We start from the raw sequence: 20,123 nt of genomic DNA on the forward strand, positions 1-20,123 counted from the left end.
GGTGGCGTAGTGGTTAAGTCTGTGCACTCTGCTTCGGCGGCCCAGGGTTCGCAGGTTCGGATCCTGGGTGTGGATCTACGCACTACTCATCAAGCCATGCTGTGGCAGCATCCCACATACAAAGTAGAGGAAGATGGGCACAGATGTTACTCAGGGCTAATCTTCCTCAGCAAAAAGAGGAAGATTGGCAATGGATGTTAGCTCAGGGCTAATCTTCCTCACCCAAAAAAAGAAAAAAGAAAATTGGTTACTGCAAATTACGTTTGTTGCCTCCTCCTAAAACTCTTTTATTTCAGCTGGCCACAATTCCACCAAACTCTCTGTCCTTTGCATGCTTTTTTCTGCTCTGAAGCCAAGCACAGTCCTAAACAAACACATCTCTTTCCCTTTCCACTCTCCCTAGGTCTCTCTGCAAGCTATACTGTTTCATTTTCTCAGTTTTCTTTCCCCATTCTTAGCACAATACATTCTACTCCATATAATCTTGTTCCTCACAAGTACACATATATCTCTACCCAAGGCCTTCTCACCTCTCTTCAATCCATGCCTAATTACTTGTGGAAATGCATGCCCCTCTTTCCATTCCATTTATGAATCAAAAAAATGACCTTATTTATAGTTGTAAAGCCTGAGTAGTGCTAGTGATACAGCGCAGCAAGGGAGAAGGAAGCCCTGTAATTTGAAGGAGAATCAGAAGTAATAAGGAGCCAGTGCTATGAACCTGTACAGCACTTCAAAGAGTGAATATGTCCTCTTCTGAATTTGTACAAAAAGAATGGCTGTGGTTTTTGTTGGGGGGGAGTGGGACTGAGGGTGGAGGGTCTTGGTTGGTAGCCTAACAGACGACTCCTGCCTGGTTGATTAGTGCTGATCTGCTTACACGCCCTCGTCCCTAATGTAGGTATCAAATGCAAGGCTGCCTGTTACTCAACACTATATCATAAATATTGTTTGATGTTTTTAAAAATTCTTCATAAATATCATTTTAAGGAGTGAATAATAGTTTATCGTGTGGATGCACTATAGTTAATATCATTGGACTGATTTAAAAATACATGTACGAAGAAAAAGGTTGAAAAGAAACACATCGACATGTTAACAGTGGTTCTCTCTGGGTGGTAGGATTATTGGCGACTTAATTTTTAAAACTTTTTTTTTCAATTTTCCAAATTTTCCACAATGAACACAATTGTTTTTATTATTTTAAAAAACCCTCCAAAAGATTATTTAAAAAATAAATTTAAAAAGCTGTGCCATCCAACTTACACAGAAATCCTCATCTATTTCTCTTTGTCTTCCTCAGATTAAACTTGCTTTTCATCAAGTACTAGCCCTTGTGGGAAACAAAAACCCACATGATTTTTTTCAACTATTGTTTTCATTTTAATTGCATCAGTATTATTTCCAACTAATTTCCATTATGAAAATCCACACTTTCAGTTATATTATGGGCTAAAATGGCCCTTGTGGACTGGCCTGGGGACCTACTTGCTATGCATAATGCCACTTCTATGGGAAAATGCACTCTGAGTTCCAAATAACTTAAAAATGAACTTTTGGAAGATATCTTGCGTGTAAGAAATTTGTAAAAAGATTCGTAAAAAAAAAATTGCTACCCACTGCCCCGCCAATGAGAGACAAACACAGTTGTAGCCAATACAATGATCACAGCAAAAAGGGTTTTACTAGCAAAGTCAAGTCTCAGATGAAGAAAGATTGAGGAAAATAGATCCAGGCATGAGTGATCACATTTTGGTTTCATCTGAGTTAATGAAAACTCAAGGAAAATGAGCTGGCTATTAGAAATTAGACTAGAGATTTCCTTTATAGTTGGTTGCTTCTTAAGTGAGAAACCACAGAATTATCCTTGAGTTCTCTTCCTTCCTCATCCAGCAACCTTTCCCTCCTCCCATTCTTACTATAATCAGTCTACTAGCTCCTGTTAATGCAACCTTTAGAAATGTCTTTCATACCTATCTACTTGTCTCTACCCCCATGGTCTCTGCTTAAGGTTGAGCTTCTCTCAGACTGTTAAAATAGCCTCCTAATTGTTTTTCCTTACTCAAGCCTTTTTATTCTTCAGTCTATCCTCCCTAACAATCTGTCTCATCAGAGATCTCATCATGTCATCCATTTTTCTGCTTAAAAAATGTTAGTGGTTCCCTACGCTCCATGGATGTGGTTTTCAAACTGTACTGCCCAAAGTTCCCTGCAAGAGCAGCGAAGAGGGAAAAGATGTGGGAGAGGGAGATACGTGTAGAGATTCTAGGACCCTGCACCCACACATATCTGTTTCAATCAGAGAAATATTTCTTCTGTCTCTATTTACTCATGCTTCCAAGCAAGGTTTCATTTGAACCAAGGGATTACTATCATCATTTGAAAACCACTGATCCACAGGAAATAGTAAAGATTCCTTAGCATGGCATATAAGGTCCTCCATGATTTGGCCCCTGCCTACCTTTCTAGTCTTCATCTGTTCTCTTCTCACTCTAGAGCCCTTCTTCTGCCACCCACCCACATACGTACACACATTGGCCAAAGCTCACATACTATTCACACCAATTTCTTCACCATTCCCATAATAAGAAATGCTCTTTCACATCTGCCTAAAATGCTATCCTCATTTCCCTTAAGTGCCTAGTGAACTTCTACTTGCCTTTTAAGCTCTATTTCAAATGGCACTTCCTCTTTAAAGTCTTCTCTTGGGGCTGGCCCGGTGACACAAGTGGTTAAGTGTGTGCGCTCCACTGCGGCGGCCCGGGGTTCGCCGGTTCGGATCCCGGGTGCACACCGATGCACCACTTGTTAAGCCATGCTGTGGCGGCGTCCCATATAAAGTAGAGGCAGATGGCCACGGATGTTAGCTCAGGGCCAATCTTCCTCAAGAAAAAAGGGGAGGGTTGGCATCAGATGTTAGCTCAGGGCTAGTCCTCTTCACAAAAAAATAAATAAATAAAAATAAAGTCTTTTCCATCTCTCCTAAATAGATATGGTGACTAACCACCTTGGTTTTCTGGGGATTGTCCTGGGTTTTAGTACTGAAGGTACTGTGTCCCTCAATGCCAAGCAAACCAGGATAGTTGGTCACCCTGCAGATAGAGTTAGCCATTCCCTCCTTTAAGCTACAACAGCCCTTTGTTCATATGTCTATTTTCACATTGTATTATGAATACTTGTTACTTGTTTATAGGCCTGCTTTCCTGGACTGTGCAAGTAGGAATTGTGTTATCATCATCTCTGAATTTTATGGCAACTAGCTCAAAATAGGTGCTCAATAAATGTTTCTCTTGCTGAATGAAATGAGAGCAAAAATGTATAAATAAATTTAACTGAGCTGGGAAAATAACAGACTTTAATATATAAATTATTAAAGCTCAGAACCTAAAGTAAACTATTAGACATCTAAGAAGATACACAGAGAACGACAAAAGCACCTTTTCAGAGTTGAACAGGCCTGACATGTGGTAACTTTGGACTACTCAATCCTCAGTGTGGGAGAAAGAAGAGAGCTCCATGAGCAGCGTACATAAGGAGATGCCATCAAAGGGAGGGAAAACTGGAAAAAGATGACCACAACACGGTAATCTGCTGTGGGCAAACCCAGAGAGGAAGGGGAGAGAACAAGTGCTCTCTGGAACTTGAAACATAGTTCAGAAACTTAGTCTTCTTTGACTGATCTTGAACAGAGAAGGTGCTCTTGATTAATCTTTTGCTACATCATTAAGCAAGGTCTGTTTAATCCCAAGGTGAGGCAATATAGGCCCTATGACCTACTGACCTTATTTATAATGTTAGAAAGACAACCTTTGGCCAAAAAGCCGTGGCTCTCTTCATTGTCAGATACATATTAACTAGAAGTTTCTGATGTTCTGGAATTCTTAATAATAACTCTAAATCTCTTGGCAATAACACATAAACATCACAGTTTTCACTGACCCTGACGTGCAACTAAATTTACCTAAGTACTCAGAGAAAACTACTTTACCCAGTTGAAGGAATAATTTAACTTATTGGCAATTTCCTCCGTTAAAAAAGATCAAAGCAGTCATCTCAGAAGTTACCACATTTCTCTAGAGGTCCCAAAACAATCCATATGTACCCAATAAATTTTCATTAAGGCAGTTTTGCAACAGGACTAACCATTTAATTAAAAAGCTTCAGTTTGTGACTTCAGTTCATTATAACAGTTTATAAAATTTAGATTAAGATGTTAGAAAACAAACCAGGGGACTTACATGGAAACGTGTTAGTCACCATGTGAGGCCCCAGAACTGATATAAAGACTCACTTTACAAAGAGGATAGGGTGTGGTACAAACATTTCTTTCTAAGTTGAATATTTGGGACTCAAAATACATTTTCCCATGGAAATTGTGTTATACATGGTGAACAGGCTCCCAGCTGAGCCCATAAAAATCTAACATACAATGTAACTGAACTGTAAGACCAAGAGGGCTATTCATCTGTATCTCAATATCTGTATAAATACTATGTCCATGGGAAGTATTAATAGCTAACATTTATTGACTGATTACTATTAGCTCACTTAATCCGTATAACAACCCCCTGAAGTAGACTCGATTATGATCCCCAATTGACAGATGAAGAAACTGAGGCCTGTGAGGTTAATATAATAACGTGTCCAATATCACACAACTAGCAATGAGGGAGTCAATATTTGAATCCAGGGAGTGTGAGTCCAGAGTCCACGCTCCTGGCCACTGCACAATACCACTTCACACTGTCCCCGTCTCTGAGGGAGGAATCCTCATAGCAGAGACAGACAAGGACTCTTCAAGAAATAAGGCACACTGAGCATGAGCAACTCCACCTCTACCTCTACAGAGAAAATGGACCCTCTTGAGGTCAATCATTTTCCACTTGCTTGGAAATAGGGAACAAAGGGCAGGTACCCAGTTAGAGGGTTTCACACTGTATTCCCCAGTGTCCATATATATGTTGAGAGTTTATAAGAAGCTTGTACTCTGGTTGTTGCCTGCAACCTACTGATGTCCTGGTTCCTTTCTCATTTTAGAATTTTCAGCTACCTTTGAGTGTTTTATGAGAGAGATTTGGCAACAAGTGACTTGACACCTTATGACCTAGTTTACTTGTGCCCTGGGATTTCAGAGGTTAAAGGCCAGAGTGTATTGCTGCCTCTGATGTGTTTATGGATTTCATGAAAGGCCGTGACATTTCTTTCCTTCTAAGAAGAAAGTAAGTGGGGTCAAATCTGCAAAAAGAAATTACTATATTATAACTAACGTTTTATTCCACACTTTGACTTATTCAACCCATCAGTCCAGTGTGATAACTGAATAAATAATGTGGTGCAATTTAGCTCCCTACTTGTCTTGCATAGTAGCTCTCATCTGTCACCAAATTATGGGGGGTGGGCTTTGTTGTTGTTTTTTAATCCTTAAAAAGTCATTTAAAATGAATCTACTATAGATCTATCCCCTTATAGGTTGATGGTAAAAGGTGATTAGGTACTACTGACTGATTAGGTGTTGGTCGAGCTTTACAGTGCTCCTTTCAAGCATAAAGGACTGGCCACTGCCAGAAAATAAAGACCAGATGACTCTGACAACGTATGTGCTCATTCTAATCTCTCAGAATTAATAGGGCTTGTCAAGAAACATGGAGCAGGCTACGTGTGCTCAGGAAGCAACCCTGGGCAGTCCAAGCAGCACCTAAGGTTTAGGACCACAGGGGATTTGGAAATGGGAGTGGGAGTAGGGATAGAGCTAGAAAAGGAAGGAAGGCAAAATGGAGCAGGAGGTAGAGAAGAAAAGCTGTGAGAAGCAGAGGGAGCAGGAGAATGTATGGCAAAGACAGAGACCAAAGGACAATGGGGAGAGAAGGTGGTTGGTAGAATGCAGAGGAAGAGAAATGAAGATAAAGTCTAAAAGATCAGGGAGATCAAGGGGACCTGATCCTAGGTCCCATTCTGCTACTGTCCCATTTCTCTGGTCCTTTTCACACAAAACTCAAAACGTTGTCTATATTTGGTATATCATCTTCCTCACCTCCCATTTTCTCCTCACCACACACCTAATTTCTAGTTCCAAAGTATCATTTAACAGTATACATTTGTTCATATCTCATTTCAGAATATTAGAGTAAGAAGGGACTAACTCCCTGATTCTTTTAGGCTTTTCCAAATTATGATATTAAGATCAAAACAGCTAGATTGTGATGTGATGTGTGAGACATGAATTATTGCTCACATAAACTGGTTTCAACTTCTATTTTATATACAGTTCATCAGCTTAACAGCTCTGGATACAATAACAATTTTTCCCATCACACCCCAGAGTGTAGACCATGGTCCTTGCAGCAGCTTTATCTCTGCAGTGCTCCTCCCTGGCTTCTCCCTGAGATTCCTGCTAGATTGGGGTTGCGCAGTCCCAGACATAGCATGCTTCACGTCATGATCAAATGTCTTTACTTAGTAGGAAAAGAGGGATTGTTCCACTCTATGGGATACAGATTTAGTCAGGAGGTGATGAGAGAGATGCTTCTGAGCTGCTTTCTGAAGATCACAACACACACTCAAACCATGGCCCTTCTGGCAGTCAGGGAAAGCTGTAGCCAATCTACAGCCTAAGAACACAGAATCAGAGTAACAGATGCATGAGTTTCCCCTTTTATTTAAGTAAATGTCATGTCATGTCATGTGAAAGCCCAATATAGAAAACAAATTAAAGAGGAACTGTTCTGGTGGAGTCAAGAGCATGTGACCTTTCCCTTGGGCCCTTCAAGCCTCGGGAACTCCATGGAATTCTAGGGCTTTGTGGAGTCCACTGGTAACCAATAATCTAGTGAAATTCCACTTGTTTGAAGTGATAAGGAGATGGAGGCTCAGCGAAAAGTAACCTATACAAGGTCATGGAGTTCTTGACTGGCAAACTTGGGAATACACTCTTCAATTCACATAATGTATACAGCTGGTAGAGACACTGGACAGCTCCTTGTCTAGTCCTCTCACATTCATTGGCCACTCCTAGATGAAAGTGCTGATGAATTTTGCCATCTAAGCACTGGGGCGGTTCTTTACAAAAAAAAAATGGGAGGACGAGGCGGGGAGAAGAAAGAAAGACAGAAAGAGAGGAAGAGAGAAAGAAGCTGCAGCAAAATGTCAGCCTGGTTCTTGGGGTAATGTTAGCACTTCCCGCTCTCCCACTACAGAGCTAAGATTGCCTTAATCAAGTTACCTTTCTCTGCTAAGAGGCTTATGTAAGGCATATCAGTTTCCTTTTATCAGAATGCAAAGGATCTTCTAAAATAATGTTGCAACCAGGTTTGAAAAAGTATATGTCAAAATGATGACAAAGGTAGAAATGATCTTAATTATCAAGAAAACCCTAAATTTCTTGGTGAAGTCATTTTTCATTAGCAAACACAGATTTAAAAAGTCATAGGATAAAATATGTGAGTGGGCATTTCAGTGGACACATGCCCATCACCACACTCCATGATTCGTCTGTTTAGAATGAACTGATTTCAAGGGACTTTACTTAGTTATAGGTCTGGTACCTATTAGGGGAGTAGGCATATGCATCCATGGCTTATTCCCAAGCCATGCTTTAAGGACACTGAGGAAGGATAAGACAATAGTAGGACAAGGGAATATCAGTCTTAGCCAACAGCAGGTCCCTGGTCACCATGTTTTTAATCTTTCTTTCCCTTCTCTTCACCTGGTCAGAGTCTCAGATTTTAGTTTGCTGTGCAATCAGTTTCTCCCTTGGCTGTCTTCTGGGTCATAACTCACCATCTTGAGCTGTCTGCTTCTGAATTACAATCTAAATGAGACTTGCAGCTTTTCTATGGCTAGGTCCCATTTTTCTATGCTAAATTCCTGACAACAAATGATTCTTAAGAGCTGTCTATCTTTTGACAGGGAATATTTTTTTCTGATTAATAAGAAACCCTGTTACTGTTCTATAATTATTTTAGTTGCAGTTATCCCAACCGGCCCCTCCTTTTAGGCATAGGCTTGCCCTCAAAGTAGGAGGGTCAACAAACCATCAATAAACTTTCCTGAGCCACAGTGGCTTACAGAAAAAGAAGGGAATGCTCCCAGCTCTTCCTGAAATACATTCAAAACAATATTGACTGAGTGCTAGCAAAGTATGCTTGCTTCTCTGGTGCTCAGGAAGTTTATGTCTGACTTTAATTCCAAATGAGCACGCGCCATCAAACCCAGACATTCCAATCCACAACACAGGTTCCAGTGGTTGGAGGAAGCTAGAAGCTCTTTGGCCCTTAGTTGCTGTTTTGTAGTTGCTGCAGATTCTCTTCTTCTGCTTAACTCGCTTCTCTAGATATACAAACTAACCAGAATTTCCCTGGTTCTATAATAAAAAATAAGAATAACTAACATTTGTGTAGTGTTTTAAGTGAAGAGAAAGCGGGAGTAGGGAGCCTCCTAGTGTAGACAACAGTCTGATTTTAGATTTCTGCCCTCCTTTCTCTGCAGCCATACAAGTAATGTACTCCTAATCAGGAATAGTCAGACTGATGGCTTTACTATCACCAATATGTGCTATGTACTCAGCAGCTAGCACATTTGAAGGATGAACTCCATTTTCAGGAGAAGCAAAACTGAAAATGAAAATGATATTTCATGGAGGTATATGCTCAACTAATGTCATTTCTTTTCTGATAGTGTTGCTGGACTGGGAATGTCCAGCAACACTAAATCACAGAGTGCCAGAGTGTGTCAGGATTTCAACAAGGCTTTGACAGAGTTATTCATGATATTTTTTTAGATGAAATGGAGAAATGCGGGAAGAATGATAGTGTCTTCCGGCTGAACAACCATGCTTAAAGAGGGCTGATGAAGAACTGTTTTTGAGTCTAGACAGGGTTCTAGAAAGGGCTTGCCACAGAGCTTTGTATTTGGTCTACTCCTTGGTGTGGGAACCTGACATCATTGGTTCTTAAAGCTCCACAGGTGATTCCAGTGCTCAACCAAGGAGGAGAACCACTGTATAGGATCCGTGCTTCACATACTATACACTGTTTTTAGCATTCAGAGGTCTCTTACTGATACCAATAACTATCTTCCAAAGATCCAATGTTTGATACGGTTTCACAGATGCTTAAAGCAAGGGCAGAAAGAGAACACTTCAAGTTCATTTCAGGTAGGCTAATGGCTTGGAAACTTACACATAAAAAAGGGCTCCACCCACAAGGTCCATGGGGACCTCAACTGGATATCATTGAGACATTTCACAAACACCCAATTCCATCAAAATCCACTGACAAGAACAGCCTCATTATGTGTGAATGAAATATTAATAAAAGGCACTCTTGGTTCTGAGAAAAAAACAAACCAAAGATTTGTTTTATGGAAATGATTGTGGCTCCTTATTTAGAATCAGGTTATTATAATCACAGGTTTTAAAAAATATATCTTCTAGCCCGGCCCGGTGGCATAGCGGTTAGGTTTGAGAGCTCCGCTTTGGCGGCTCAGGGTTTGCAGGTTTGGATCCTGGGCGTGGACCGATGCACCGTTTGTCAAGCCATGCTGTGGCAGTGTCCCATATAAAGTAGAGGAAGATGGGCACAGATGTTAGCCCAGGGCCAGTCTTCCCCAGCAAAAAAAAAAAGAAAAGAGGAGGATTGGCATCGGATGTTAGCTCAGGGCTAGTCTTCCTCACACACACACACACACACACATATCTTCAATTAACAAAATGTTGGGGAGATGAGCAGAACACCAACATCTAATTTGCATATCCACAAGGCAAGTTCTATTTTAACCCCAGTCACTTTGGCAAACAGAAATAACAAAGCACTTTATTATTGGAGACTGCACTAAATATGTCCACGGGTCACAGAACAACATGTCCAAGGCCAATTATATTGAGGGCAAAGACTTCAGGCAGTGGGGGACGGTAAGAAGCTTGTCTCCTCTCTGTCTCTGGAAGGGTACCAACCTCATAACATCAGTACAGTTAATAACTCTCTGACCTTTAAAAGGCATTTTATGAGCAAATTAGGTCAATTAGTACAGAGCACTTTACATTAAAAAAATCCCAACCACTTTATAACTAGGGGGAAAAAGCAGCTAATTCCTGGCATCAATGATATGTTAAACAGGCAATATTCATAGGGGGTTTGCTCAGTTGTAAGTGACACAACAAAGACATAAAAAAGCCACAGTGAAATGCAAACAACTTTCAGAAGTATAGCCCCAGACTTCACCTTTAACCTCTCCTGTTCAGTGTTACCTGTTCATGGTAATTCCTATGGAACTGTGCAGAACTCTCCACTTTCTTACGGGGATGGGAGTATAGCGAGTGTGGAGGGAAAGTTCTTGGGGAAGTGGGGAATCTAATCTGCCTTCATGAATGGGTGAAAAGCACTCTAAGAATCCTTTCTCATTCGTTTTTCACTTTTCTATTCATATATAAATGTCTCTCTCTATATATATTTCCTACAATGAGCTAGACACTGTTAGGTAATTTACATGCATTATTTATTTAGTTTTCACACTAACTTTGAAAGATAGATATTATCCTCATTTTACACAAAGAAAACAGGCTTATAAAGATTTTAAATGACTTGCTGAAGGTCACAGAGCTTGTAGGTTGTGGAGCCAGGACACATCCAGATTTGCCTGACTACACAGACCAAATTTTTTTTCACATCAACATGCCACCCTCTACTCTACCATTCTGTCTTCCTTCCACTTATTTCCTTCTCTCCTCCTTAAAACCTAAAGTGGTGGATGAGTGGCAGTATTGGAACGATATTAAAGAAAGGACGACAAACCTAGTTCTCTTTTATATCTCTCCTGAAGCTCTGCGGTTTTTCTATTTCCCCACATATGGCCTGGTCACCAGGATCCAAGAAAACACTGGCTTCCTTCAAGCTCACGTTACATATCTTTTTTTCCCCAATCTCTCCATGGTTTCAGTGACTACATTTTTCAAATCCTAAACAAGGGCATATAGCCTGAGGCATTGTGTTTGCTTTAAGAGAATACAAGGACAACATATTTAAAATCAAAACTAAAATAGTACTCATGGTGCCTAGCAGAGACATAGAGGGCTGGCTCAATATGGACTTGTTGGTTGATTCATTGGAGGTCGATCACACACAGAGAGTAATGAGCAAAGTTAGAGTCAATCCTTATCAGTGGAATTCAACAGGGTGGTCTTTCTGACAGGTCTTTTTGTTATAGACTTAATGTAGGCTTCCTGAACCTGGTGGCTTGTTAATCTGCTTGTTTAGTACTTGTTTAGATACAAGGCTGTGGATTCTAAGAGACAAGCTGTTAATTATGAGTTCTAATCCCAGGCTAGAAGATGCCTATAAAGATTAAAACTTGTTTCCTTTTTTCTAACAATTAACAGCCTGGCTCAAGAGCGATCAATTGTAATTGGGGAACTGAAGAAGGTAATAAATGCATTACTGAGACCAGTTGCTTTACAGAGCCATTTATTTAATCCTTAAATTTTTCAGGTTGTAAATTACTCATTAGAAGGCAGAAAGCAAAATAGCTATAATCCGTTTAGTGCCTCCAAACTCCAAAGACTTAAGAGGAGGAAATCCATGGAAACGAGAGGCCTGATGTGTTCTTTCTCTGCTATTTTTAACGGGCAAAGGTGGTTAAACAATAAGGGCAAGCCCATGTAATTATCCTGATGTGCTGGTCCATAGGTCAGGGGTGGGCTTGATTAAATTCATGGAGGGCTGACCCAGGAACGGTGGGAAAATGCCCCTTCTTTTCCACTCAGCCCTGCAGGCAGCTAATCAATGTGCATATCTCACTTCCAGATTGTTTCACGAGACAAGAGCAATAGCCCATAGCATTCATTAGAGCCTTCACTCCTATCTGTTGTTTTCTAATCAGTTCAGGGACTAGGACAAGAGGCCAAGTACCAGAGAGGAATTAGGAGGGGGCGAGGAGGAGGCTGTCCCCCTTTCCATATGGGAAATGCAGCTCCCAATTACAAAATGTTCAACTGCCAAAACAACTAGACAATTAGTTTGTGGGTTTCTTTACATGTATAGAAAGCCACATATATTTAGCTTGTGGATTTCATAAGCTTAACGTGTAAACACTAAACCATTTACTAAGGACAATATTTTTATATACCAAGGGTAAAATTCAATTTTAGAATCTTAGTGGTAATGATGCAAACAGTATGCAAGATGCCTTTGGCATCGGCACTCTGCGTGCGTTTTGAGAGAAGAATTGGAATCAGTGCATATCTCCTTTTTTCAATAGTGTTATGCCCTTTATATACACAACACAGCTTCTGGCTCACCCTTAGGTTATATACAAGAAAAAGGCACTGGCTCACTTCTGTGCTGAGCAAGCATTTTTTTCATCCTCCTTTGCTTTTTCTTCTTACGAACAAGAGCATATTTCTGAATAAAGATGGTGGTGTTAGGCTATGAAGTGGAGCTTTTCTCTTTGCAGAGCTAACCACACCACATAAGGATCAAACCTCTGATTCTGCAGTAGCAAACTGAGTTACCCAACACAAACTATTTCCATTCATTTTCTACTTGACAATCTAATTAAGTTTGTGATTTCACCAGGCTGGCGCTGTGTCTATCTTGTGTTCCATTCAATACCCACCAAGCTGTTGTTGCTCAACAAATCATTACTGATAATGAAACAAAATTTAATTTTAAAAATTATAGCTGTTCTGGAAATGCATTTATTTACTTTGTTAAAATAACTATAAAGCAAGTGTTTCCTACATAGATCATTTAACCAGGGCATGTGATTAAAAGTACTCTTTTCTTCCCACATCTTACTTTAAAAAAAAGCTACACTGTTTTTTAACAGCAGAAAGCTATACTGAAATATTTTAAAGACCCCTGACATTAGAATTACTGATATCAAAGCATTTGAGAAAACCATTGAGACATCTTAAGATAAACTGAAGATAACTCACAATGATTTTGAAAATTATAACTTGGTGCTTCCATGTCACTTGTCACAGGAAAGAGCCCATTCTGGCCATTTTTAGTGAAGGCACGAAGTGACATTTGGCCTTTTGCTTTTCCTGGGGAGGAAGTACCTGAGTTTTCTTTGGACTTACCCTGAGTGGATTTTCATTAAGGTAAGGAGGTTCACCTTCCACCATTTCGATTGCCATAATCCCCAGAGACCAGATATCAACTTTCGGACCATAAGCTTTTCGAGTCACCACCTCAGGTGCCATCCAATAGGGAGTTCCCACCATAGTGCTTCGTTTACTTTGCTCAGGGGTGATCTGAGCGCAGAACCCAAAATCAGCTGCAGAGAAAAGTCAGTTAAAATCAGCTCGAATTATTTTTCTTTTACAATAGGTCACTTTCAGACATGGCCGTACCTTCCTTTGTTAGACACTGAGCTTCCACAATTGCCTAGCTCATATCCTTTTGTTAACTTGATCTCTCAGCTGGTCCTGATTTTAAAAGGGTCTGAAATAACTGACTGATGTGATGTCACTTTTACTAGACCTCAATCCAGTTCCCTCCCTATTACTGTTCCCTGCAATTTACAGAATCTTTCAGTTTTCTAATTAGGTATTTGTCATCCAGCAGATGGAAGTCACTATAAATTCTGAAATAGTAATCCCCCAAAATCTAGTCATGATCTACAGGAACGCAGTGTTAGAAAAATTGTTTACTTCAAACAGGGCTCTAAATGATTTCAAATCAATCACTTTCAATAGCCATTATCTTCTCAAAATAGACAGTAAAAGAGCAAAATTTCCCCAATACTCTCTCCAACACCATCTGAACCAAAATACCTACTCAATTTAACAGAGCCGTCCATCCCAAGGAGAATATTGTCACTCTTTATGTCTCTATGGATCACTTGGTTTGAGTGCAAGAAATCCAAAGCTTGGAGGCACTAATGAATCAGAAAAAAAAAAGTTCTAATTATATCACAGAGAATTTTTTAAAAATTTGAGTTTCATTTCTAGATAAATTTTAGGCAAGGGTATAATTTTATCTTGTCAAGTGAAATAGATTACTAAATGTTTTAACACCATTCTGAAATCACATTACAATTTACATCGGTGATGCTACCTAGCATTATAGATATGAAGGCTCCCGAGTCAGACTAGGACATGAAGAGTGATGGTGTGATAAGCAGCACTAAATCATTAATATAGCAAAACTAACCAATTAGTATAATCATACTTTGACATAGTTATCTGGAGGATATGGATTCAGGTTGGTCTTATAGAGAAGTAGTAAGCTTTTGCATCCACAGTACGATTTGATTCAGCAGGTCTGGAGTGGAGCCCAGGAAACTGCATTTCAAACAAATGCCCCAAGCTATTTCTGATGGACAGCCAGGTTTGGGAACCACTTCTAGGCTTCGAAGTAACTATAGGTACTTGATTAGAAATGGCTTTGCATTGTAACACTAGAAGATGGAAACCACAGGCTCAGGGTTGAATATTCCTCTGAATATTATAAGTTTGATTTATTGCATGAATAGAAAATATATATGTTTGCTGGATATGTGTGTGTCTTTGGGGAGAACAAAATGGGAATGAGAGGAGAAAAAAGAAAGAGGGAATTTAAGTGAAAAATTTAAAATACAAAACAAGCAAAGACTAGCTGAAATTATTTGGTTTTGTTTCCCTATTATTGGTTTTCAAGTTTCAGTGGGTCAGAATTCCTACTTGTGTCTGCAGAAAACCTCACCACAATGAATGGGGTAGATGGTAATACCCAAGAAGAGACTCCAATGAGGAGTGTGTTTTTTTTAATATTGAAAAAAATTAATATAATAAATCCTTAGTTTAGCTTGAAACTAAGGATATAACACTGTTATTGGAAAAGAGGCAGACCCTCAGACCCACTGGAGGGCTAGTAGGGATGTCCAGACTGTACTGTAAAAGCAACTACTTTCTGGGCTGAGGAAACACCTTGCTTAAATTGCCTTCTAGAAAATGATGGTATTATACTGTGGTCTGTATTTTACACGGCTCACATTGCACACGCAGGATAAAATAACTATCATGTAAAAATTTCCCCAAATAGTAAAGAAGTTCCATGCCAACATCACTGTTTTCCACATTCACTGAGACTATAGCACGCAGGCTTAGATATGGCACCTCTTGAATGGCACAACGGAACTCAAAAGATCCATAGCAAAACAACTAAAACAAACAAGGGGCTGGGGAGGGCTGGGAAGAGGAGTGCTATTACATTAGGATTTAATTTGAGGTTAGGCCCTCCAATTTTTTTTTTCAGAAGAAAAGATGTGCTATTGTTACTTTGATGTTATAAACATTTTGAATAATCAGAGATAAAGAACTGTCACTTTTGGTGTTCTCATCAGCTAGAAATGCTCTATTTTCTTACCTCTCTGCAGACAGCTGCTATCTGTCCTTCATCCATACAGGTCTCTGTGACCACATCAGTCAAGGAGCCACCAGCCAAGTATTCCATGACTACCCATAGTTCATCACCCACTAAGTAACTATAACAAGAAAAGAAAAAGACTTTGACTCACGTCTAAGGAAGTGGGGACTCCTTTATATTCTTATTAAGAAGACAATTTGCAGTTAGTTTCTGCATTTGGCCATATTACATATCAAGAGGAAAATATTAATGATGGTGATAACGAGACACTTCCTTAACATTAGAAGAGAATATACATGGAAAATCAAAGGATCATCAGATATGACTGTGCACCAAGGAGGAAGGAAAGGAGCAAGGAGACCTCTAGTGACTGACTACTGTCAGTCATTCCATTGTAAAAGCTAGTTCCAATGAACAGGATCATTGAAGAGCCCTTTTGGATAACTCAAGCCATAATGTTGACTTTTGGACTGAACTGGCCCATGGCATTTAGATTTATGGGATATTTATTCAGATCTCGGCAGTATTTTTGATTCTACTGAATTAATTACTGGAATGTTTTCAAGCAGTCGCTGAACCAAAGAGACTCATGTTTGCAATGGATTTACTGTGCTGCGGTCTCAGTTCTGATAGAAGTCAGTTGTGACGGGCCCATTATCTTTAGTAGAATGATCTGGTCTCTCTTTTCCGCTGCTCAGCAAGGGAGAGGAATTACAGTGAATGGAATGACTCCAATGATTCCACCCTGCCCTCAGTTCCACATCAATATGAAGCAAGACTTCTTAGCCAGTGGTGCTCAAAGTGCAGTGCCCGTAAGATTCACCTTGAAAGCCTGTTAAAAATGAAAATTCACAGGCTCTATCTCTTTATGGAGAGCAGCCTAGAAATCTGCATTTTTTACAAATGCCATTTTTACAAAAGCAAAGTCACTCTGCTGCAGGTGGCCCCTAAAGAACACTTTATGAAACACTGATTTCAACTGCAAAATTTGACACTCCTTTTTCATCCCCCCTTCCCCTCCTTATGTACCACTGGTCTACCTGGCACAAAACACAGAAAGCAAGATCTTAAGCTCATTGAGGTTGTAGACCTAGTCTTATTTCCTTCTATCCTCTCAGAGTACACAGCACGTGGTGCTAAACAAACACTTACTGAAATTGAATGAGACAGATGTTAACCACAAATGAAGAGTTAGTGCTGTCTTTAAATGCCTATTTATAACCCACCGCTAATAACACTGATGAAAGAGACATTAATTACCTGGTCTAGGAAAAAGGTTTGAGATTAAAGTCTCAATTCCCTAGACTCCACTGTTGGTTAATCACAAAGCACCCATTAAAGCAGGGCCATTGCAGTCAGTCTTCTTCACTTAGACACCCAGAGGCTGCACTGGCTCCAAACAGACACTTGATGAACTGTTCAAAACACCACAGCTCTCTCCTATACGCCATAGTCTATTTCCTGGCAACAAGGAGCCATGATCCTCAAAAGGAAATTACACAAACTGCTCATGTTTAGATGTAAGACCATGAAATGTGTCTTCAAATGTTTTATGGGTGGACAAAGATAAGTGGGTGCAAGTTTAGCAATAGATCTGATACTCTACGATTTTGTAACGTTTGAGAAATATTTGTAGAATGCTTAGTGAGTAGACCCTAAATAAAATAATTTGCCAAGAAAATGATATCCCATAAAGAAAACAAGTACATAATGAGAGAAAACACTTACCTATCTAAATAATTAACAATATTGGGGTTCTTATTTTCCCTCATGACCAGAATTTCATTAATAATTAATTCCTTTTTGGGCTGCTGTTGAAGGTTCATCTGCTTTATGGCCACCTGAATGATGATTAAAATGCAAGAATGAATTACAATCATAAGAGCAAACACAAACATCCATATTTTTTGGCATACAAAGTGAGGCACAACCATTCTTTATCTTACTAGGCTCTTTCTTGGTGCCACAAACCCATGCCCCTTTTCTTTGGTCAATCATGAGCGAACCATCCACTTCAGATACTTTGGACACTATGGAAGCAAACTCCCATGTCAAATCAAGGCTATCCATTTTTTTAGGCATAGATGCCATCAAAGATGAAATCTGATCAACATGAATAAAGGAAAATATAAATCGGGACTGAATGTTAGCACTTACCTCTTGTCCTGTTGCAATGTCTAGTGCTGTATAAACAGTACCTGATGCCCTGTGAAGGTGAAAATCATCAAATGAATAAGCAATCAAAGTGTTATCAATATATTTCATTTTAAATAAAATGTAATTATTTTCAGGAGAGGGAAATTGGCAAACTCAAGATTAAAGGATGAAGTAAAAAAGGAACAACCATTTTGTAGAGTAATTACACCCGAAACAATCACGATGTATCCATTTTGGTGGGCTAGGAACTCCAGTCAGACTTTTTGGCAGCAGTCCATGTGCCACGGCACCATGCAGTAATGAATTGAGCAAAATGCTCCTTTTAGGAAACTCCTGGAATATTTTGAATACTCCTTGGATGTTGCAACAACCAATACTGAAGTCCTCTGATTAAACTGAAGTACAGTTTAGGAAACAATATATCATCTTTTCCTTAGGCAACTGTAAATTAATCTTTGCTTTTAGCATATGGACAGAATGGCTTTTTTCATTTATTTCTAATTCTTAACAATATCTTCATCTAACAAATCAATCACTCTCATGCTGTATGTACTAGTACTGTAGCTACACAAAAGAATAACAATGTGGGGTTACTGTTGAGCCATTTTTTTTCTTTTCGCTAGATTTCTCAACAGCTTCTACTATGAGGTTTCACTGAAGCCCACTATCCTTTTAAAATCATCATTTCTTAATGGTAGATTTTAATGTCGTACTCATGCTTTCATTCTAACTTCAATTACAGGGCTCCCTTGCTTTGCAAATAGAAATTGTCTAGTAAAGCTGAATTCACAGTAACTTTCCATGAAACACACATGCATTCTGAACTACCTCCCCACCTCTATTCCTAAGAAAAAGAAAAAGTCAACTTTGTCGAAACACTTGTGGTGAATAAAGGAGTTAGGATAGAGATCAGTTCTGTGACTGACCAGGCGTTGTAATGCTCCAACACTGCTATTTAAACTTTCTAGTTAGTTTTGTTTTCTGAGTCCAGGAATTCTTTTTTTATGTCAGCCATTTCCTTGTAATCCTCTCCCTTCTTCTCCCTGGATGAGCCAAAATATTTCTCACAGGCCTAGGAAGTTTCCATTATCTGCTCCTAGGGAATAAAATGGGTGATGTAGTATAAGGAATATTTGACAACTATAGAGATCTGAGTTCTCATATTTGCTCTAACATCAACAAGCTATGTGACCCTTGGGCTTGTCACTTCCCCTCTCTGAGTCTCAGTCCCCTCACTCAGAAAATAGTGATCACAATAACAGTAAACATATATCGAGCATGTTGTGCATACGAGACACTGCACTAAGAACTTTATATAAATTATCTTATGTAATCCTTACCATATTTCTAAAAGGCAAGTGCTATTATCCCCATGTTACACATGAGGACCCTGAGGCTCTGAGAGGTCAAGTAACCTGCCCAAGGTTATACAGTTTACAATCCAAGACTGTCTCACTCTCTTTCTGTAAAACACAGGAAATGGGCAGCTTTATTTCTAAGATTCTTTAATTCCATGATCTAGAATTTACAAACTCTGCTGCCCTCCTCACTCTGCATGGGTATTTAAATATCTATTGGAACTAGACTGAAAAATCGCACTTAATCAATAGGTGCCACCTAAACCAGAATGTGGTGATTTCAGAAATTCCTTCGGTTTGAGGCTTGTATCAAACTAATCACTCTCTCGATTTTGTATGCTTGAGATTCTGGATTCAGAGCACACAGCTGGTGCTCAATAAGTATTTGTTAATTGAACAAATTAATAAAAATCTTTTCAAGCAAACATGTAATTGCCATAAAACCTCTCCTTTCTGTGAAAAAACATTTCTTCTTCTACTTAAATCTACATAAAACACTTCCCTCTTGGAATTAAGCTATCAGATTTTCCTAATTTCAGGGGCCAGTTTGTGATTCGTCCTTCTGAACTCAGAGTTTCCTGAGTTCATAGGAATAGATCACCTCAACCTGGTGTGTATTTCAGCTGCAGAAGCCCTGGGCAACTACTTAAATCTAATTGCAGACTAAGATTCAAAAATGTCTTTTCTTGGTTTATACCTGTATACTTAGGCCACTTGTGCAATTTCTTCAGATACAAAAAAGTGACAGTATCTGCAAAATTAGATAATAATAGTATCTATCTCATAGGGCTACAGAGAATTGGATGGCACAATCTATGTAAACATTTAGCCCTGTGCCAAGATCAGACTTGACGCTTAATATAGTAAATGCTAGTTTTATCATTTGTTGCTGCTGCCGCCGTTACTGATTTCACAGTAGAGGATGACTGATTTATTGAGTTGTTAGTTGGCCCTTCCCAATCTCCCAGCCAAAACATCCTTGCTAGTGTCTGCCCCTATTTTTAAGGACAAAGGCCAAAGGTGACCTACTAGAACACTTTTTAGAAGTTCTACATTCTTTGTTTTCCTTAGTGAAGTGGTTTTGTCTTTTTCTTTAAGTTTGGAATGCCTTTATCAAATGAAACCATATGCAGAAACCCTCAATATAAAAGGGAAGCTGCTCCACTTAAACTAGGGAGGGAGGCCCAAAATTCCTGCCCAAGTGGGCTTCCCCTTCACCACCCCTACCCCTCACCTGCCAAGCCCATTTCCACTGTCTTAGGGG

At 39.4% G+C, this 20,123-nt stretch overlaps 1 protein-coding gene across 11 annotated transcripts in view; it reads right to left on the reverse strand.

Annotated features, from left to right (window-relative positions):
• PAK3 (p21 (RAC1) activated kinase 3) overlaps nucleotides 1-20,123 on the reverse strand; it is a 260,691-nt gene that overhangs the window by 12,457 nt on the left and 228,111 nt on the right. For all 11 annotated transcript variants that reach the window (XM_087427736.1, XM_014795348.2, XM_087427734.1 and 8 more), the window contains 5 exons: nucleotides 17,502-17,550; nucleotides 17,073-17,185; nucleotides 15,345-15,462; nucleotides 13,776-13,875; nucleotides 13,076-13,272 (listed from right to left, as the gene is read on the reverse strand). In XM_087427736.1, the coding sequence (XP_087283862.1) occupies nucleotides 13,076-13,272; nucleotides 13,776-13,875; nucleotides 15,345-15,462; nucleotides 17,073-17,185; nucleotides 17,502-17,550 (577 nt within the window). The remainder of the gene's footprint in view (nucleotides 1-13,075; nucleotides 13,273-13,775; nucleotides 13,876-15,344; nucleotides 15,463-17,072; nucleotides 17,186-17,501; nucleotides 17,551-20,123) is intronic.

This window comes from Ceratotherium simum, chromosome X (genome assembly GCF_057802395.1).
Source record: "Ceratotherium simum simum isolate JZ-2026a chromosome X, ASM5780239v1, whole genome shotgun sequence".
NCBI classification, from domain to species: domain Eukaryota; kingdom Metazoa; phylum Chordata; class Mammalia; order Perissodactyla; family Rhinocerotidae; genus Ceratotherium; species Ceratotherium simum.